Raw genomic sequence first — 20084 nt, 5'->3', positions numbered from 1 at the left:
ATGAGATAAGGGTTTTGTATGGATGTTGTATGCTTTGTAAAATCATGTATATCTTGGGTGAACATTGTTAACATCCTGACTTCTCATTTACTTTGTACACAAAATCCCGTCACTGGAGCACCCCATTGAAACCCACGAGTACTTTGACTCCCCAAATCGTTTAGAGGCACTGAACACCATTGGTAACTACTCAAAATTGTTGTTAGCGTAACGTACTTGGTAACGAGCAAATTAAGAGCCGTTGATAGTATAAAACAGTCTGAGAAACCGCTCCCTCTGAAGTAACGTAGACTTTGAGAAAGAGGTAACTTACACTCAAAATAATAATAAAATACTTCAGCCGAAGCTTTTTCATATGCATCTGAAAGCACACTAAGTAATACAATAAAAGTGTTTTTTCTTTCATTATTCTTATACAAATTCGATGACCAACTAAGCCCTAGTTTTCATATAGTCGTTATATTTTATGCATAATTTGGGATACACCAAGTGAAAAGACTGGTCTTTGACGATATTATTACCAAACTTGTCCATCAGTGAATTTTTAGGAGGATTCTTACCCCCACAATAATTTCTGAAAATGATACCGCACTTGTGAACCTCCTCTCTCACCCGCACAGTTACTTGCGCAAATTGAATTATAAATAATATTGTGTCCCTGTAAGAAATAATTGTCAATAGTTTTATGATTCATTCTATGTCAAATTTAATTGACGGAGTTTGGTTTGAATAGCACGTGGCAGACACAATGGCGGTCTTGCAATTTTGCCTCTATCCATAATCAGATTGCATTGGGACACGCTTTTTGTCTGACATTGCGGTGTCTAATTGATTTTACTCATTGTTCTTGGCTTTTTGTATTATGTGGTTCCTCCTGGCATTGCCATTGTCCAAGAAGCTATTTTGGTGCAACTCTTGAAGGTACTTCACAAAGTGGTTATGACCTTACAACAGGCTTTCAGATGTTTAATTTTTCTATATTCTGATAACTTCAGCGACTTCACAGAAAAGAAATACTGAAAGACGCAAGATAAAGTAATAAACTATCTTGACGATACTTTATAGGCACGCTGGGAGGGGCACTGACCGAGCATGTTCGACAGACTGTCCCGTAGGAAAACATGTCAAAGTACATAGCAAACCCATACAGTTATCCAATAGACAACCATAGTGATCCCATAGACAACCAGAGTGTACTCAAAGTGCAGTGTGTTTGAACTTGTGACATAGGCCAAAGTGCCTCACGCACCATGGCGGTGGTGGCTTGTGGGGTCCTGGTGAGCTTTTAGAGTCCCGTTCTCTCAGGGGGGTCCAAAGCTTTACCAATAATTATACTTTGTTTTTTTAAGACCCAGGGGAAATACGCATCAGGACAGACGCATGTTTGTAAATGGTAACCCGAGGGCACCTCTTTGTTTTTCCATTGTTTTGCGAGGTTCCGATTGATTTTGTTCACGACACAAAAACTAGGACTGTACCCGGTGTGTCATTTTCCCCGATCTCGTTTTTGTTAAACTCCTGCGAAATTATAGGCATGCCCTTAAACGTCAAAATAAGGGATACATTTAACAATGGAACCATGCTACCTCACAATGTTTTGTTTGTTAAAGTGGTACCCCACAAAGAAGTTTTTCAGAAAAGGAATAATAACAGACCTCGCAAAACTGTAAAAGGCAGTGGACACTATTGGTAACATAAGACTTTTCTTGGTAACGAGCAATAGGGAGAGGTTGATAGTATAAAACATTGTGAGAAACGGCTCCCTCTGAACTACCCTGGTTTTAGAGAAAAAGTAATTTTCCACGAATTTGATTTTCGATTTAGAACTTGAGGTCTCGAATCAACCATCTAAACGCACACAACTTCGTGTGACAAGGTCGTTTTTCTCTTTTATTATTATCTCGCAAGTTCGATAATTGATTGAGCTCAAATTTTCACAGGTTTGTTATTTGATGCACATGTTGAGATACATCAACTGTGAAGCTAGTCTTTGACAATTACCAATAGTGTCCACTGCCTTTTAAAGCACTGTATGGACGTGTGTATAGTGCTTAAGGTTTTCTACAATGTGGACCAGTTTTGCTCTCAAAAGCAGGTCCACACGTTGTGTGTGGCGTTAAAAGATACACACAAATGAACATTGAAAAAAAGTAAATAATGTTCTTATATTATGATTCACAACAACCATCAATTAAGGCCCGAATCAGCAGCTCGGTCGAGACGTCTTTATTAAATTTTCTGGTCAAACTCGGCCATCTGTATCCATCCTGTTATTGGCACTTGCTCTATTGTATGTGGGTGAAACAAAGAATAAAATAACAGAATTGAGCTAATTGGTAATGGGGAATAGAATGGTCATCCATCTTTGGTAAACGTCACGTGGATCTGACCGCCCTCATCACAGCATCCGGGGGGGGGGGGGGGGTAACACCCAAAAGGGCACCGTACAACCCGGCCCAAACCCGGGCCATTTTTCCGCGAAGAACGGATTGGACACTTGAGCCGCTCTTCATAATAATTGATGGATACGAAAACTCATGGCCGTCGAATTTAAAAATTGTTAACTTCCTTAGCGTTAATAACAAAATAATGAATTTTAATGAATTTTAATTCATTATTTTGTTGAATTGGACATTCCTAGTTTTGAGGGCAATTTAATTTCAGACCTTGCGCGGCAGGCAGACTGACTCGTAGAATTAATAAGATTGTTTGTGTAAAAAAAAAAAATCACGGTGATTTCATGCCCGGATTTATCTAACAAACGCTTAGTCACGTGACTGCGTCAACTTTCCATTAAAAAAGGAATTACTTATGAAGCATTAAGGAAATGCTTTCAGCTGAGCTAAACAAAATAAACACTAATTCAACTTAATTTTCTGCTCTTTTTCTGTATTGAATCTCTCTACAAAGCTATGATGTTACCTCTCTTACAAATTGGAAGGTTAATTCCTGCGCAACTTAATTTTTATTTTATTTTTATTTTGTTAATTTAAACCTTAAATCGTGGCCCAAGGGCCAAACTGCATGTGACTGTACATGCAAATATATATAATAGTATATCATTTATACACAATGATTGAAAGAAATTGCATGTGACTGTACATACAAAAATTATTTAAAATATAACATTTAGACAAAAATATCAAAACAACAACTAAAACAAAAACATATATTTATTTAAAATGTTAATAAATACCCTTTACAAAACTGAGCAGTGCAACAAGCATGAGTAATTTTCAGACTTTTTGTGTCATATGGAAGTTGAGTGCATACGCTTATAGCATAACAACTAAACCTTTTCCCACAAAATCTCATATATACCCGTATTTTTTCATTCGGCAGCCATTTCATACTTTTTTTTAGACATCCTGTATTGCCCTAGCGTATTCGACTTGGGATGGTAATTAAAACGCTTGTTTCCAACGGTGGCATATTGTTTTGCATCATACTGGCAGAGTTATCAATATTGGCTTGATCTTCAGTGCATGATTGGTTGCCTACTGTAGAGTCGCACCGTTATTGACGAAATTAAATTGGAAACGCGTCAGCTTTAAAGGTTAAAAGACTGCATCATCGTTGGCTACGTAGATGCGTGCCTAAAAGGGTTTGGGTTATTTTGTCCGACACAAAACACTTGTCCACAGATTAAGATTAAACTTACACTGTTTGAAATAATTGGTGATAGACAGCTTGCCTTGAGTGCTGTAGTTTTTGAGAAGTGGGGTGGGTTAAACAATGTCACATAAATAATGTTCGTCTTAGGAGACAGACATACTTTTTAGCATGTAGTAGGCCTACAACGTATTTACTAGTGCTGGTATGCGACTCTCCTGATAACATCGCTCTGTGATGCTAACTTGTTTTAGTATGCAAATTTACCACTTATGAACTTCAAGTGTGTTATAATAACATCCATCTTCACTCACAGTAGGGATTCATGTATAATGACCAAAAACTTGATCAACAAAAAGGTAGTAAAACCCGTTAACGAGGTACAACGACCTGGGCCCAATTTCATAGAGCTGCTTAAGCACAAAATTTTGCTTAAGCAAAAAATTCATTGCTTAGTAAAATCAGATCACCGGCCAAGACTCCACTCAATTGTTATGCTAAGTATACAACAGCTAAATACCAGTCACAAGCAATGCAGGTGACATGAATTTTTTGCCAGTAACATGTGAAAAATAAGCGAGCTATTTTCGTGCGTAAGCAAAATTTTTGCTTAAGCAGCTCTATGAAATTGGCCCCTGCTTTGTTTTGCTAAGCAGAAATTGTCTAAGCAATATTTTGTGCTTAAGCAGCTCTATGAAGTTGGGCACTGGGCCCAATTTCATAGAGCTGCTTAAGCACAAAATCTTGCTTAAGCAAAATTATCTTTGCTTAGTAAAATCAGATAACCGGCCAAGACTCCACTCAATTGTTATGCTAAGTTAACAACAGCTAAATACCAGTCACAAGCAATGAATATGGCATGACATTTTTGCTAGTAACATGTGACAAAAAAGCGAGCTGTTTTCGTGCTTAAGCAAATTTGTTGCTTAAGCAGCCCTATGAAGTTGGCCCGTGGCAGTAGCTAAACTTTTTTGAACGAAATCAATCTCTATCCCAAATCTGTGGTGTTAGATACTGCATGTCGGTGTTTTCATTTCTAAGTTGGTTAATCTGAATAACACAGCGCACATCTTAATTACGGTTTTGGAAGCTTTTTACTCGAAGATGCTCCTAGGCGGGAAACATGAACTGGATAAATTTAGGCATTCAATACGCCTCTCTTAAAGCCATCATACACTTTCGGAACAGAAAAAAACCCCCCAAACCACAGATTTACAATGAAACTTATAGGGTTTAAAGCCATTATACACTTTCGGTAAACAGTATTGTCCAAGTCCCACACTTCGTGTATCACAACTTATATATAAAATAACAATCCTGTGGAAATTTAGGCTCAATCGGACATCGGAGTCGGGAGAAAATAACGGGAAAACCCACTCCTGTTTTTGCGCGTTTCACCGTGTCATGACATGTGTTTATAACAAATCCGTAATTCTCGTTAACGAGAATTTATATTGTTTTACCGTTTTCTCAAAAAGTAAAGCATTTCATGGACTAATATTTCAAGAGAAGTCTTTCACCATTACCTTCTGTAAACCCTGTAAATTATTTGTAAATCTGTGAACTTTTTTTTTTTTTTTTTCTGTACCGAAAGGGTCCAATGGCTTTAAGGAAGGTAATGGTGAAAGACTTCTCTTGAAATATTATTCCATGAAATGCTTTACTTTTTGAGAAAACATTAAAACAATTATCAATTCTCGACATCGAGAATTACGGATTTATAGTAAATACACCTATCATGACACGGCGAAACGTGCGGAAACAAGGGTGGGTTTTGCCGTTATTTTCTCCCGACTCCGATGACCTATTGAGCCTTAATTTTCACAGGTTTGTTACTTTATATATAAGTTGTGATACACGAAGTGTGGGCCATGGACAATACTGTTTACCGAAAGTGTCCAATGGCTTTAAAATGTCTGCTTGAGTACGTCATAATTTTAACCCAAAACGAGGCCATAGGCGTAGCCACTGCACGGTGGCGGACGTGCGGGGTTCGACGCCATGCATGAATATTAAGACAGGCGTATTGTTCAAGGGTTCGAGGTCCCTTTATAAAAATGGGTTCCACAGTATAAACACATTAAAGACATTTGCATTCAAGAATCCAATAAAGATAAATGGAAGATGAAAATGAACATGACACCACAAAGGGACCCGCATTAGAATCAGAGCTTGTAGGCAGTTGTACCCATAAAGGCATGCATTTGCACCGAGATTAGAACTAATACATTATTATGCTGAAATTTAAAATGTATAAGACGTCCGTGTACACGGCGTAACTGAAAACCAAGTAGACCAAGTTGAAATTGTAATATGTTTAGATGGCTGATAGAGCAACTTTAATGTAAAGTTACGTTTTAAACTATTTTATTGTGTTTATTTGTTATAAGAAAGAGCCATGAACTTTTCTATTTCTCATTAGAAAAATAAAATAAAATAAAATATAAAAAAACCCGCATTTTCTTTGAAATTTAAATGTACAATTTCCAAACTGTAACGTTCTTGTAATTTGACTTGAGTGCCGTGAGTGTGGACAAGCAACTTTTTGATCACCATACAGAGAGATATTGAAAATGATTCAAAGCTCTGTGTTGACATACAGAAACAGCCCTCTTCGCAGCTTCCTGACATTTTCCTTTTTCGAAATAAGATATGTCAACACGTGGCTTTTTTGTTTCCAATGGAGAGCTCTCTTAACATTCTCCCGATCTCAATGCAGTTTTTGAGACATGGTGTTCAAAAAGAAAGAATGCGCGGCCTTGTTTGGCGTGCAATTCGATCGTAACTGTCAACACCATTACACTTGTTCAAATCCACTGCCTCGATAATTTTGTTAGTAGGTATCCCGTTACAATTTTTTGGCATTGTATTCTGTATGTTCGCAGATGTCTTTAATTGAATCATAGTTATCCTTGGAAACACAGACAATGTCGGTATGGTGACGTCCTTCATTTATCAGACTAATGTGATTTCGAAGGGACATCCCAACATTATTTTTCTTTTGTGACTTTTCATCACATATTTTGGGTACATTTTTTGCTTTCGAAATGTTCTGCCTCAAGTCGCATGGCCAGTGTTGAAACTGAGGTTGCGACATGCTAATGTTGTCATCAATATTCGCCGTTTTGCGACAAAGATCAGGAACGTAAGGGCCTTGCCACACGAAGCAACTTTCACAAGGCGATTTTCAAAAACAAATAAATATGTGATTATTCAAATGTGATTGACTTCTCTTCTTGGAGATTGCCTGGAACTGGTTGCATGTAAACGTGTGACATGACCCTATAATATGCGTCAAACTGTCAAAGATATCCCAATTTCTAAAGTCACTGATGTTGGTTATGACATGGGTTGAAGCCAGAGTGTCTTATTTTAAAACTTTACTAGCAACAACATGTATTTCATAAAACCGACTTTGGGTAATATTACATATAATATATGTAGTATAGCAATTTATTCAAATACTGGCAACAACAAACATTGTCATACCTCGGTAACAAACTGTGAAGTTTGATTGGTCGAGAACCAATCATGTGACGCGCAACAAAAACGCATATTACATGGCTCGCGACGGGCCGGGTAACATGAAAAGTGGTGTACATCGGTGTACATCGCCTTGATCGTTCCCAGCGTTGGTCGATTTCGCGTTGTGTACGAAACAACCGCGGGTTCGAGGGAATTGTTTCTCGTTCCTCTGCTTATTAAACAATGAATAGTCCGTCGTAATAATGTTTGAAGATGACAACAGAACTTCGAGAAGAGGAATAAAAATTATACAAAGGTATAACAAAACAATTGTTGCACGTTGTGACTGGGGTCCATGGGTGTTGTACACCCTCGAGGAAAAATGGCACCCTCGGCTTCGCCTCGGGTTCCGTTTTCCCCCTCGAGTGTACAAAACGCCATGGAACACGTCACAGCGTGCAACAATTGTATAATGTATCAACATATAATAATATAGACTACAACACAAATTGAAACATCATTATCTGCATCTGCATCTGATAAATAAATACTGTACAAACGCCTGGAGGCGCATCCTGTACATATCACAAATCGATTAATACATAGTCTGAAAAGATACCCTGTCAACGTTATTACCCATGTGAAGGGAAAATATGAAGCAAAATTCTGGACAGGGATCGACGACTTTAGATTATTAATTGAAAAATAATTTGGATTATTGAAATTAAGTAACCGTCGATAAGATAAGATAAGAACTTTATTATCCCACACTGGGGAAATTAAAACTGGCCATGATTCAAACAGTACAGATAAAAAACGCTTAAAATTATTTAACAACAAAGAGATAGATAAAATATTAATTAAGAATATCAGGTATAAAAATATGTATCTAGCATGGATTAAAAATTATGCACAGCATACGAGGTAAAATGTACGCAGATGAAAATGGCGCCAGCATGGTAGGGAAAAAAGTGAAGCAGAATAAACAAAGCTTTAATTTGTACTTTTTCCCTTTCGAACAAGACAACCACGGGGACAATATCACACAATATTACACATCACACTACGTGAAAACCAGGTCTTCAACTTTGATCTAAAATTGATAGCATTTACATTTAAAGTGACAGATCAAACACAGATGTGAAAAGGCCGAGCAGGTTAATTAACGGAGTGTCCGTACCAACACATTTGGACGACGCAACTATTGACTAGTGCAGCAGACGTATTTGTACCCGACATATTGATTGTTGAATAGAATAAATGTGTCCGAATTGACGCTCGGGCTTGAACCTTGGCTGTGATTAATGCCTTGTGTGGGGGATTATTTAATCAGACCTTACCAAAAAGAAAAAAATGGCGCCGCAAAGTGGCATTTTCGGCTTGATGATCAAAATAATATTAATCGTTCGGTATTGCGTAGCCTTCACGTGTTCTTTGGTTCCCTTCTCTTGGGAAATGCATTCGACAGCAATGACTTTAGGCTTTGTTCATCGGTTGTTATATAGCTCCATTCATGAAAATGCATTCAAGACGAATACTTAATTCTTTGCTGTTTTTCTGAATACGGGTCCTGCAGATGATCCTATGTCATCCCTCAATCTTCTTCTTTGCCCTGCCTCTTCTCCTTTCCCCGTTCTTGTTGACACCCCAATTTGTCCGAGTTATCTGTTTTGTTTTCAATATTATTTTGTCCATCTCCAGAAAAGGATCAGAGCATCTGATCGGAACGTCGATTTTAAACAAACGGTTCTTCTCAGAATTACCACCGAGTCATTAGGAGGTTAGTTTAATACGGTGTTCCCGCAACACTTTTTATTTCTATACCACGGCTGTTCTTCGGGCAGTGTGTCAAGCCCATCCCCACTTAGCCTGTTTTCCCCTTAAAATGTATGTGAACTCTAGTTTACTTTCGTATTTCTGTCCATGATACCCCGTCTCTGATTAAAATGTGAAGCATTTGTCATTGCTCTTTGTGATGATTATTAATTTGTTGAATTTTGTACTGATTATAATATATTAGTCACTATCATAATACAAAAGGTAGGCCTACTGACATTGCCTTCCATTTTCACTATTCTATTTCACCATGATATGTACAGTAGACGTTTGTAAAAAAAAAAAAACGTGTCAACATTCAATCATTAAACAGCTGTGAGAAGTTATACCTACCCACATGTTACGATTATCTGGCGCCAAATTGCCATAATGTCAACCGTAGAATACTATCCACTCAGCTATGAGAAATTCAAATTAGTATTGGTCACAGGTGTTTACAGTTCGTCACAAATGCACGAGTTTCCGTCTCGCTAATCTAGATGTTTCGCTGGGAATGTTGTTGATTCAGAAGGTTGTTCCTCCGTGCTTGCATCCAATCTTTTTCAGTTGACATGATTCCTTAAAGGCAGTGGACACTATTGGTATATACTCCAAATAAGCATAACACCTTTCTTGGTAACGAGTGGGGAGAGGTTGATGGTATAAAACAATGTGAGAAACGGCTCCTTCTGAAGTGCCATAGTTTTCGAGAAAGAAGTAATTTTCCACGAATTTGACTTCGAGACTTCAAGTTTAGAACTTGAGGTCTCGAAATCAACCATCTGAACGCACACACCTTCGTGTGACAAGGGTGTTTTTTTCTTTCATTATTATCTCGCAACTTCGATGACCGATTGAGCTCAAATTTTCACAGGTTAGTTATTTTATGCATATGTTGAGATACACCAACTGTGAAGGCTAGTCTTTGACAATTACCAATAGTGTCCTCTGCCTCCAACAAAGCACCGAAAACAACATATACTGATACGTGTTGGCTGTATTGTACATAAAAGCAGAGATCAACTTAACTACGCGTTTAGGGATGTAACATGGCAATCTTAGTACGTTGCCCCGAAGTAATTATTTAATATAATTCGAGGGAACGAGTTTTTTTTAATTATCTCTGTGAGGCCGGGTATGCCACCTGAGCGGAAAAGACAACTTGATAGCAAAACAACAAGTGGTTATATAATTTGAACTTGTGCGTGTAGTTTTGGGTTTGGTGATCACCGAATGATGAGGAATGAGTGTGAGAACTGTACACAGTATAATTCGTCTACTATTATGGCATGTTGTCACGGTAGTATAATTAAACGTTAATTATGCATAACTTACCAAGGTAGGTTGTTGTTAACGAAAAATAATGACAATTTAGAAAAAAAACATGCTTAAGGCATCATCGGTCGTTCGTGACGTCAATGCCAATTATACGAACAATTCATCACTCCCAAATAGTACATTACCCTTTGCGTTCTGCCCCCACCCCCCCCTGAACCTGCCCATTCACAGCACACTGTGTAGTGTACTCAACAGCACCATACTGTTTTTTGAATACGTGTTTCTAAAAATAATATTAAGTGAACATTGTTTTTTTTTAATTTACTACCTTTTTGTGCCAGTAGAGCCAGGATCAATATCGTTATGTTTTTTCCTACATTATGTCTTTTGAGCTGAACACAAAAGCGTGACTAATTGTTTGCGTTGCCGTGCAGTGTTCATTGTGATGATTAAATTGAGCGCAACAAATTACGAAATTAGAATCTTTTCAAGTTTGTTTTAATTTGTCGGGCTTGAAAGACAAGAGCTGAATAAAAAATGTTTAAAAATTGGTCATAGATTGGTAAATAATGAACAAAAATTAATGAACATAGCAATAAAGAGCTTCTCCTAAATTATTGTGTGTGGTTTTTTTTTTTCACCTCGAAAACATTTGAAACTCAGGAACGATTCATTCTTTAACCCGTTTTTCATATTTTTATGAGGGTTAGCGTCCGCTCGCAAACGCTGCGGCCAGAAATGCGGTTTGTACCCGCATTTCAACATGGTTTCGACGTTCGTGTGAAAATACCATGTTTTTCTACTTTGTTCGTTATAGCCTGCGAGAAAGCCTCTGCGAGGGTCGAAACGTCACACCATTAAAGCCATTGGACCCTTTCGATAAACAGTATTTGTCAAAGGCCCACACTTCGTGTATTACAAATTTTATAAAAATCAACAAACCTGGTGAAAATTTAGTCTCAATCAGTCGTCGGAGTCGGGAGACAATTAACGGGAAAACCCACCCTTGTTTTCGCACGTTTCGTCGTGGTGTTTAAAATGAATCCGAAAATCTCGATATCGAGAATTGATATTGTTTTAATGTTTTCTCAAAAATTAAAGCATTTCTAAAACAATATTTCAGAGAAGTCTTTCACTATTACCTTCTGTAAACCCTTTAAGCTTTTTTGTAAATATGTGAACTTTTATTTTTTTCTGTTTCGAAGTGTCCAGTGGCTTTAAGTATATAAATAATTATTTTATGATTCATTGAAATGTATCTATAAATCTGCATTACATTGACAGAAACCAGTCTTTGACCCAAAACCCATAAGTAACTCGCTTCAATGGCGTCGTCAATACTTGCGGAAATCGTGATGTTGCACGCACTGTTCGCACTGGCTTGTCGATACCATTTTTCGATTGGTAATAAGTTGAAAACCTCCTAATTCAAGTTAACTGACCTTACAACATTTCACTCGGTCAATAGTGTACAATAAGAACTCGGTCAAACTTCCCTTTTGTGAACTGATTATCGATTTAGCGGTGCTTGACTCTGAATATTTTACAGATCAGGTTTATTCCAGTGTCTACAAGGTCAGAAATAGAATGAAGAGAATTCGGCACTGTATAACGGCACTCAGTTGTCATTATTCCAGTACCCTAGCTTTCTATTGTTAGGTTTGAACACATGTTTTTTCTATCATGTCCAACTAATAATTGGTACAGTTGTGTATTTCCATACGAAAACGTGAGCTGGCTCCATTATTCATGCTATACGGCAGGTGTCATGGGAATAAAATGAAATGACCTATATATCCTTTACCACTACGGAGTGACAAGTCGGATATTTTTACCAAACATTTAATTTTTTTCCAAGATGGCTAATTTGATCAGGGGGTGGGGGTGTTAACCCAGCATTTTGTCCATAACATAAATATTAGTGTGTTATCATAACTCCATGGTTTGGGCTTCCCACAGGCTAACAAGAAAAATGTCGACATGGGCCACTCTTCCCTTTAGGCAAGCAAATGTATTCAGTTTAAGAAACTGACACCTTTGACCCAGTTAGGATGCAGGAACAATTGATACATTCCAAAGTCCTGTCACACTTTACTTGTTAGACAAACACCGCCTCTTCCCCGCAGCATACTGACGATCGATCACCATTGTCCAGTAAGCCGTGAAATACGCAAAAAACTGAGTCTGCAAGAATTAACGTCGTTTTTTTGCGAGAGCACCATCGGAAAATTGGACCTTGACCTTCTAAGAACTCATTATTCTTTGCGAAAGTGGAAAGGGATAAAGAGAAGGTGACGGTCGTGGTACCTTGGCGCGAATTCAACCATGGGAACTTGCATGCGTCTTCAGTTTTTGGGGCAACGCATTTGAAACTTTCCTCACCAATTAATAACCTTTAGCTCATCCGAATTCTTTCGAGTCTTCTGCACTCAGTCCGCGGAGTAAACTTTCAGCAATTGTGAATGTAAGTGTTTGTGGATTCTGTTTTAATGATGCACATGTTAAACGATCCAAGTAAGTTAAAACAACAAATCAAAGATATTTTTTTAATTGAGAAGACCCCAACATGTCATGTTTGGGTCATTTTTATTATACGATCGTACAGAGCCCATAGAGGGACATGTAAATCAAAAACAAAACATTTGGTTTGCTCCTTCGACATGATGTCATCCAATAAAATGTTTCGAGGGAACGGATTAATTGCGAGGGATCGAAATATAAAAACAAAAACAACATTTCCGGAAACAAAACAACATTTCGAGGGAACAAAAAGCTACTTCGAGGGAACAAAATCGTATGTTAACGGAACACAAATAATTTTTCCTGTATTTAGTTTTACCTTTAAATTTGTTTGTTCACATGTCCTTTTATATAGGGCCCCGTATACTGAAATAACATTTCGAGGGAACAATAAGCTACTTCGAGGAAACGAAATCGTATGTTAAGGGAACACAAATAATATTTCATGTTCTTAGTTTTTACCTTTAAATTTTGTTGTTCACAGTGTCCCTTTATATAGGGCCACGTATTCTGAAATGCGAAATACCAATACGACAGAGGTCAATGAGGCATTGGATGAATTTTAGGTGATGATATATGATGCTTATTATTGATATAGCATTGTCAACGGTGCTGTGTAACTAATTAAAAGTTAAATGGTCATCAATTTCTTCCCTCGCAGTCATAGCGTATAGCGTGTCGAATTTTTCGAAGAAAAAACATTATTGCTCTTCCGACATAAGCATCATAATTAAACCTTTGGCAAGCTGAGGCAAGGTACAATTTATCCCTGCACGTTCGCGGTATAATCAGCTGTGATGACGTCATGGACGTCATTGTGATGACGTCATGGACGTCATATTAAGCACAATAAGTTGCTAAGCATGACATAATTATGCTTCCCAATTAAGTAATGTAACCAACCAAAGTAGCATGTCACATGTACAATCTGTGATTGATAACTTGCTTACTTGTGTTTAGGAGAAAAATATTAAGTAATAGTTTCTGCTTAAGCGGATGTATAAAATTGAGCCCCAATATCAGTCAACTTTTGGTATCTTGTTGGTTAGCCATTGCATCACACATGCATGCGCACCTGTTGCACGTGCAAGGTCCTTCGCGTCCTCCAACTCCTAAGCTGCCATACGTTTGTGTGTATTAATACCTACATCAATTAATGCCCTATTGGATTGTATTGTTTTGTGAATTGTTATATAACAAATGGTATCGCTTCAGTTTTTTAGAGTGATACAAATTCTCAGTTTCTTGCCTGCCAGAAAATGCCATGGTTTGCACGCCGTACTCCTTGTGGTTAGCGTGACACGGGTCTTTTTTTACTCCGTTGCATGTGGAACAACAGCGTGATTAAATACTCACTACCTTATGGGGACCGAGAACCAATCATGCAATGGAAAACAAAGATCTCTAAGGACTAGGGTGCAAAGTCTACGGAATGTCTTTAAAGGCAGTTGGCAATATTGGTAATTACTAAAAATAATTATTAGCATAAAACCTTACTTGGTTACGAGTAATGTGGAGCTGTTGATATTATTAAACATTGTGAGAAACGGCTCCCTCTGAAGTAAAGTAGTTTTCGAGAAAGAAGTATAATTTCCACGAATTTGATTTTGAGACCTCAGATTTCGAATTTGAGGTCTCTAAATCAAGCATCTGGAAGCACACAACTTCGTGTGACAAGGTTGAGCGCAAATTTTCACAGGATTGTATGCATATTATGTTGAGATACAGCACGTGAGAAGACTGGTCTTTGACAATTACCAATATTGTCCAGTGTCTCTAACTATCAGGGGACAAAGGAACACAACTAAATAATTATGTCTTTACGGGGATGCTACAAATCGGTGTACATTTTGCCTTTTTTCTGCACTACTAAATCGCCACACTGTCGTAGTGCTTTTCAATTGGGGATTTTTTTTCTGAATCGCTTCACAAATCGGAATAAAAAAGCAGACAATCTTTGAGGATTGCAATTCTATATTGCAGCCCCCAAAAATGCGTACTGTCCATGTAACGCTTCTCGACATACTCCCCGTATTCCATAACTGCGTTTCCAGTGTTTATATTAACACCAACTTGGCTACACAGAAGTGCCTTGCAAATGCCGTTGTCAAGTGCAAAGTGGAGTTCCCTCGGTAAACATACAAGTCATTGCCCGACTTAATCAACAAAAAACACTTGGGGCGTGATGTCACCGACATAGAAGCCAATCAGAGTGATCCAGTTTAGCCGATAAAAGCGTGTTGCAGATAAACCCATTATTACGTTGATAACAGCATTATGACATACTCGAGCTTGTCACATACACACACGTGCCTCCCATAACAACGATTGGCGAAGTTTGTACCAGTGGCATGACACGTACATTGATTATTGCCTTTGCGCATGGGACTTTCAAACGTACCGCAAAAGCTATCCACTTGCTACACGATGGCGTATTCATTTGGTTCAAGTCATATTTCGCTTTGCATTTTTGACTATAGTTTTTGACACAGCTTATAAAAAAGAGTATATAAGTGCAGGAGCACTTGGCTTGTACGAACTGCAGATGTGATCGCTGAGTACCCATATGATAACCATAAAGCTAGGACCCTATTCTTACAACAAACCGTCCACGTGCCAACGGCCTTGTCACATACACACACGTGCCTCCCATAACAACGATTGGCGAAGTTTGTACCAGTGGCATGACACGTACATTGATTATTGCCTTTGCGCATGGGACTTTCAAACGTACCGCAAAAGCTATCCACTTGCTACACGATGGCGTATTCATTTGGTTCAAGTCATATTTCGCTTTGCATTTTTGACTATAGTTTTTGACACAGCTTATAAAAAAGAGTATATAAGTGCAGGAGCACTTGGCTTGTACGAACTGCAGATGTGATCGCTGAGTACCCACATGATAACCATAAAGCTAGGACCCTATTCTTACAACAAACCGTCCACGTGCCAACGGCCTTACACCATAGAGCTAGGACCCAGCTCTGTGCTTACACCATCCACAATGTCCATCATTGTGTACTTCTTTATGTTTGTCTTGCTCGCTAATAATGTAGCATTCTTCACGTGCCGATCAGCAGAGCCAGGCACGACCGGTATCAACGCCACGGTAGTACCGGCGGCCAACACTGTCGGGAGCTCACCTATGCCGAGAATTCCGCTCTACATCGGGGGCTTCTTTGCGTTTCCCGGTGACAAAATATTTGGCGCTTTACCATACACTGCACAGACAGCCGTGGACCACATTAACAATCTAACGGGGATACTTGACGGCTATGAGCTGAGGATGCGCTGGAGACTTACTGACGTGAGTAGTACTTTAATAGTTAGTACTTTACCTTCGATGGTACTTAATTGTTTTGGTTACTGTTTGCTGTACAGCTAGTCCCTCTTGTGCCTCCCTCAGTCTGCAAAATAGCGCGTATTATTCTTGTGAAAATTTTATATAGCTAATATAAGTTTATAATCTATACTTGCCACAGAGGCCTCTTTACTTTTAGAGCTAACATAAGTTTGCAACCATTGGCACTTTCTTGCCTTGGGCATGTGTCAGTATTTTTTTCTCTCTGACCATTTAGGTCTGACATAAAAGTATAACCAATGTGAGATGGTCCTTTACTTTTAGAGCTAACATTAGGTTAGATGGTACTTTACTGGACGTGTGCCTGCATTTTGTTGTCAACACTTTGCTTTATACTCAGTACTTTCCCGATTCTGTGAACAAAATGTGCAGGCATACTTACTCAGTTGGGATTCAAACCCCACGATATTTGCAATTCTAGAGCAGTGTCTTACCAATAGACCACCGAGTTTGTCCAGTAGGTAGAGGCAGTTCGAATCCTATCCCCGAGTAATAATAATTATTAAATGTGGTTCTATTTCACAGAACGTTGGGAAAGTACCGAGTGTATAGTGCTAAACTATCATCAGTGTATTGGTAAAAATTTAGGCTAATATTCTTTATCAAAGATGTATACATTAAACAACCATAACACTCGCTTTCTCTTCAATAATCCATCACTTTGAGAAGACAACCATGACCTAGGCAACCGCTATTCCATCTCCACAAAACCTAACATTAATCGAATTATTTGACATTAAATTGTAATGTTTACTGTACATTGCTGGTGATCACAACAATAAGTTAATGTTTGTCCGTTATACAGTGTAATACGAGGGCCATCATTTATTTGGAACCATTAAAGATCAATAGTCATGACGAGAGAAAAAAAACTAACCTAAATTGAATTATTATAGGCCTACATCAAACCGGGATTTCCCCAGATAAATCTGCATTGTCAATATGACAGTAATTGTTGTTGTTGCTCTCGTCAGTGGGGTATTCGTTTTACAGTTGTAATCAACATACCGTCAAAAATTGTAACAAGCTTTAGACGACAGCTTGTGATTACTGAAGCTCAATCAAATATTTTTTAATTTTTAATGTTTGAAGCTTTGCATGGTGTGGAAAATAAGAAGTAACTTTACCTAGTGAACTTGCGGGTACAAACCTTGGGAGTTGGTTCTAATAAGGCTCAATGTATAATCTTGACGTTTCGAATTGCATACGTTGTTCATCATCCGGAGAAGCTCATTATTGTTCTCATGATGATGAGCTATCGGTAAAGTGTGTCTTCTTCAACTTCTGTGAGGCTCCTTCAACAAGGATTTATCGGCTGTTCGGATACCATACGCTTTCTTATAACACAGACCAAAGGTTACCACCGGTCTACCGGGGGCTTTAACATTGTTGTGTTATTACCCTGTGTAAAAGGCGAAAACGGTAAAAAGGCCTTCAACGACTAACAGCAGTCGCGATTTACCAAAAGCTGTCTGTTGATAACCTTGACTGCTCTCCGTTTAATCTTTTACGAGGTTTAACCTTAATGAGGAAATGTCGAACAAATGACCATAATCCAAATGGAGTTATAATAAAAAGGGTTATTTTTAAGGAGAAGAAATCAGTTCATGGAGTGGAACAGCTATATTATATAGAGAGAGTGAGTTGCAGGAATTGTGTTCGGACTAAAGCTTTCTTGAGCTGAGCTGAAACACTAATTTGAAAGTTGTAGATGTAAAAATCTTTTTTTCCGGAATTGTAACTAATGGCCACGTCTATTTTGTCTTCAGTGAGGCATTGCCAAATGAAATATCATAATCTAGATGTAATTAAAAAGAGGTTATTTTTTTGAGAAGAAAAACTACAAAACAAAAGCGCTTCGTGGCGTGGAGCAGCTTGTGCGTTGGGAGAATGCCTGAATAAAAGCACTCTTTAGCTGCTGAGCTGTGACCTTTGAAAGTTGTTGATGTAAAATTCTTACTCCGGAATTTTAACTATAATTGCTTTGTTTATGTTTTTGGTGGGGCATTATTTGGCTGGTCTGTCGTCAGTCTTCTTTAACCTCTATGAGTCAATGCAAAAGCAAGGATCCTTAATCCAGATGGAATTAAAAACGGCTATTTGTGAAGAAGGAAAACAAAACCATTTCGTGGCGCGGAACAGCTTGTGCGTTAGGCGCATGCCTTTCTAACTAAAAGCATTCTTGACTAAAGCATTTTGTAATCTCTAAACAGATTTCTCCAGAAGACGATCAGAGCATACTGATCGAAACGTCGAGTTGAAACCAACGGTTCTTTTCAGAACCACCCGTACTCATTAGAGATAGTCATTACATGGTGTTACCGCAAACCTTTCTATATCGTAATTCCACCATGCAAAGTTTTAAATCCTACTAATCTGTAAAAGTTGTTGAATATGTAAAATTATTACTCCGGATAACTAATGGCCCCGTTTATGTATTTGGTGGATCATTATGTTTCTTGTCTGTTTGGTCTTTTTTTAACCTCAAAGAGGTAATGCCAAACGAAGAATTATATTCCAGATGGAATTAAAACGGCTTTTGGTTAGGGTAAGGGTTAGAGTTAGGGTTAGGGAACGAAACAAATTCGTGGCGAGGAGCAGATTGCGCGTTGTGCGAATTCGTTTTTGTATCAAAATTCTTACTCAGGATGTGTAACTTATGGCTTCTTCCTCCATGGTCTATGTAATTGGTGGAGCATTGTGTTTGGTCTGATGTTGGTATTTTTGTTATATCTCTTCTTTTTTTTCTCAAAGGAGGTCTACCGTGCTGATAATTAAGGAGAGTTCGTGTTATTTTGTTCAATATTGGGGAAACACATCTTAAGCCACTCTCTTTGAAAAACGTACTGTGGTGAGAAAATACCTCTGCAGCTTCATCTCTTTGAAAAATGCTCTTACGAAACTGCGTCTCATATGACTAATTAGTATTGTTATGACTAATATATTTTTCAGTGTTCAAAAATGCTAAAATCGAGCGTAATAAATTGTACAACTCAAATCTTCTCCGATGTAACAAATTCAATCTCTCATCAGCAGTAGCCTTCTTGGTAATCTCGGTAGTCTACTTGGTAAGACACTGCTCTAGAATTGCAAGGGTCGTGGGTTCGAATCCCACCTATATGCCTGTGATATATTTTTCACAGGACTCAGGAAAGTACTGAGTATACAGTGCTAACACACATCGGTGTATGTGTAAAAAACAAAATTAATATTATTTATCCCCGATGCAAATTTAACGTCATTTGTACAGTTAAATACGTTTTTTTACCAACAATCTGACAGATATCATTGTTATGTATAAATTTCTATTCAAATATCCTTTAATCAGTTTCCTTTAATTACATTTTCACTCCTGTACTAAAATGAAATTGTCTGAATCATTATCTCAAGTATTTTAAGTTTCAAGTATTTTATTTGACACAACCAGCACGTGGTGATTTTTATGAGAATTTGTTGACTTTATAGGAAAGCAAACGAAGAATTCCGGCGTCAGGCATTAATTGTTTTTAGCCTAGTATTTATCAAACACTCCACAATACCGATCCTTGTTTGTATGTAAATCGGGTTGGAATTTGTAATTACTTAATTTATTCTAAAATACAAGGGCAATCACATAAAACAAAAAGGGTTTGCTCGTGAAACAAAATAATGAATGTAATGAAATATTTTCTAATGAAGTACCAGCAGTTATAAATGATCTACAAAATTAATTTTTAACTAGAAGCAGACTGTTTATTTATTTTGTTCGCGACAGTTGATCCGGTAAACATGTGATATCTCTTCATGTACTTCCTTGTCAACGGACGAACAAACTGTCTGTTTTTGGGGGGTTTAAATACTGAGAAGAGAAAGTGTTTATAAACTGGAAGGCTATCGTCCTAATTACTTGCCAGTGAAAAGCTGAACTGCGCAAGGACGCCTGTAGTCGCGGGAGCAGCTCGAAGTTTTAATATTATTTGTGTTTAGAAATTAGAAGCCTTTGGAACGTTATATGACTAACGTCCATCACAAACGTGTGTATTTGCCGCATGCA

At 38.0% G+C, this 20084-nt stretch overlaps 1 protein-coding gene across 1 annotated transcript in view; it reads left to right on the top strand.

Annotated features, from left to right (window-relative positions):
- The first annotated feature begins 15577 nt into the window (after positions 1 to 15577).
- LOC139937356 (gamma-aminobutyric acid type B receptor subunit 2-like) overlaps positions 15578 to 20084 on the top strand; it is a 52571-nt gene continuing 48064 nt past the window's right edge. Inside the window, exon 1 of the mRNA XM_071932459.1 lies at positions 15578 to 15997. Coding sequence (XP_071788560.1) covers positions 15590 to 15997 — 408 coding nt within the window. The 5' untranslated portion in view covers positions 15578 to 15589. The remainder of the gene's footprint in view (positions 15998 to 20084) is intronic.

This window comes from Asterias amurensis, chromosome 5 (genome assembly GCF_032118995.1).
Source record: "Asterias amurensis chromosome 5, ASM3211899v1".
In the NCBI taxonomy this organism is placed as follows: domain Eukaryota; kingdom Metazoa; phylum Echinodermata; class Asteroidea; order Forcipulatida; family Asteriidae; genus Asterias; species Asterias amurensis.
The sequence above is the reverse complement of the archived record's forward strand: the minus strand, read 5'-3'. Positions and strand labels throughout refer to the sequence as shown.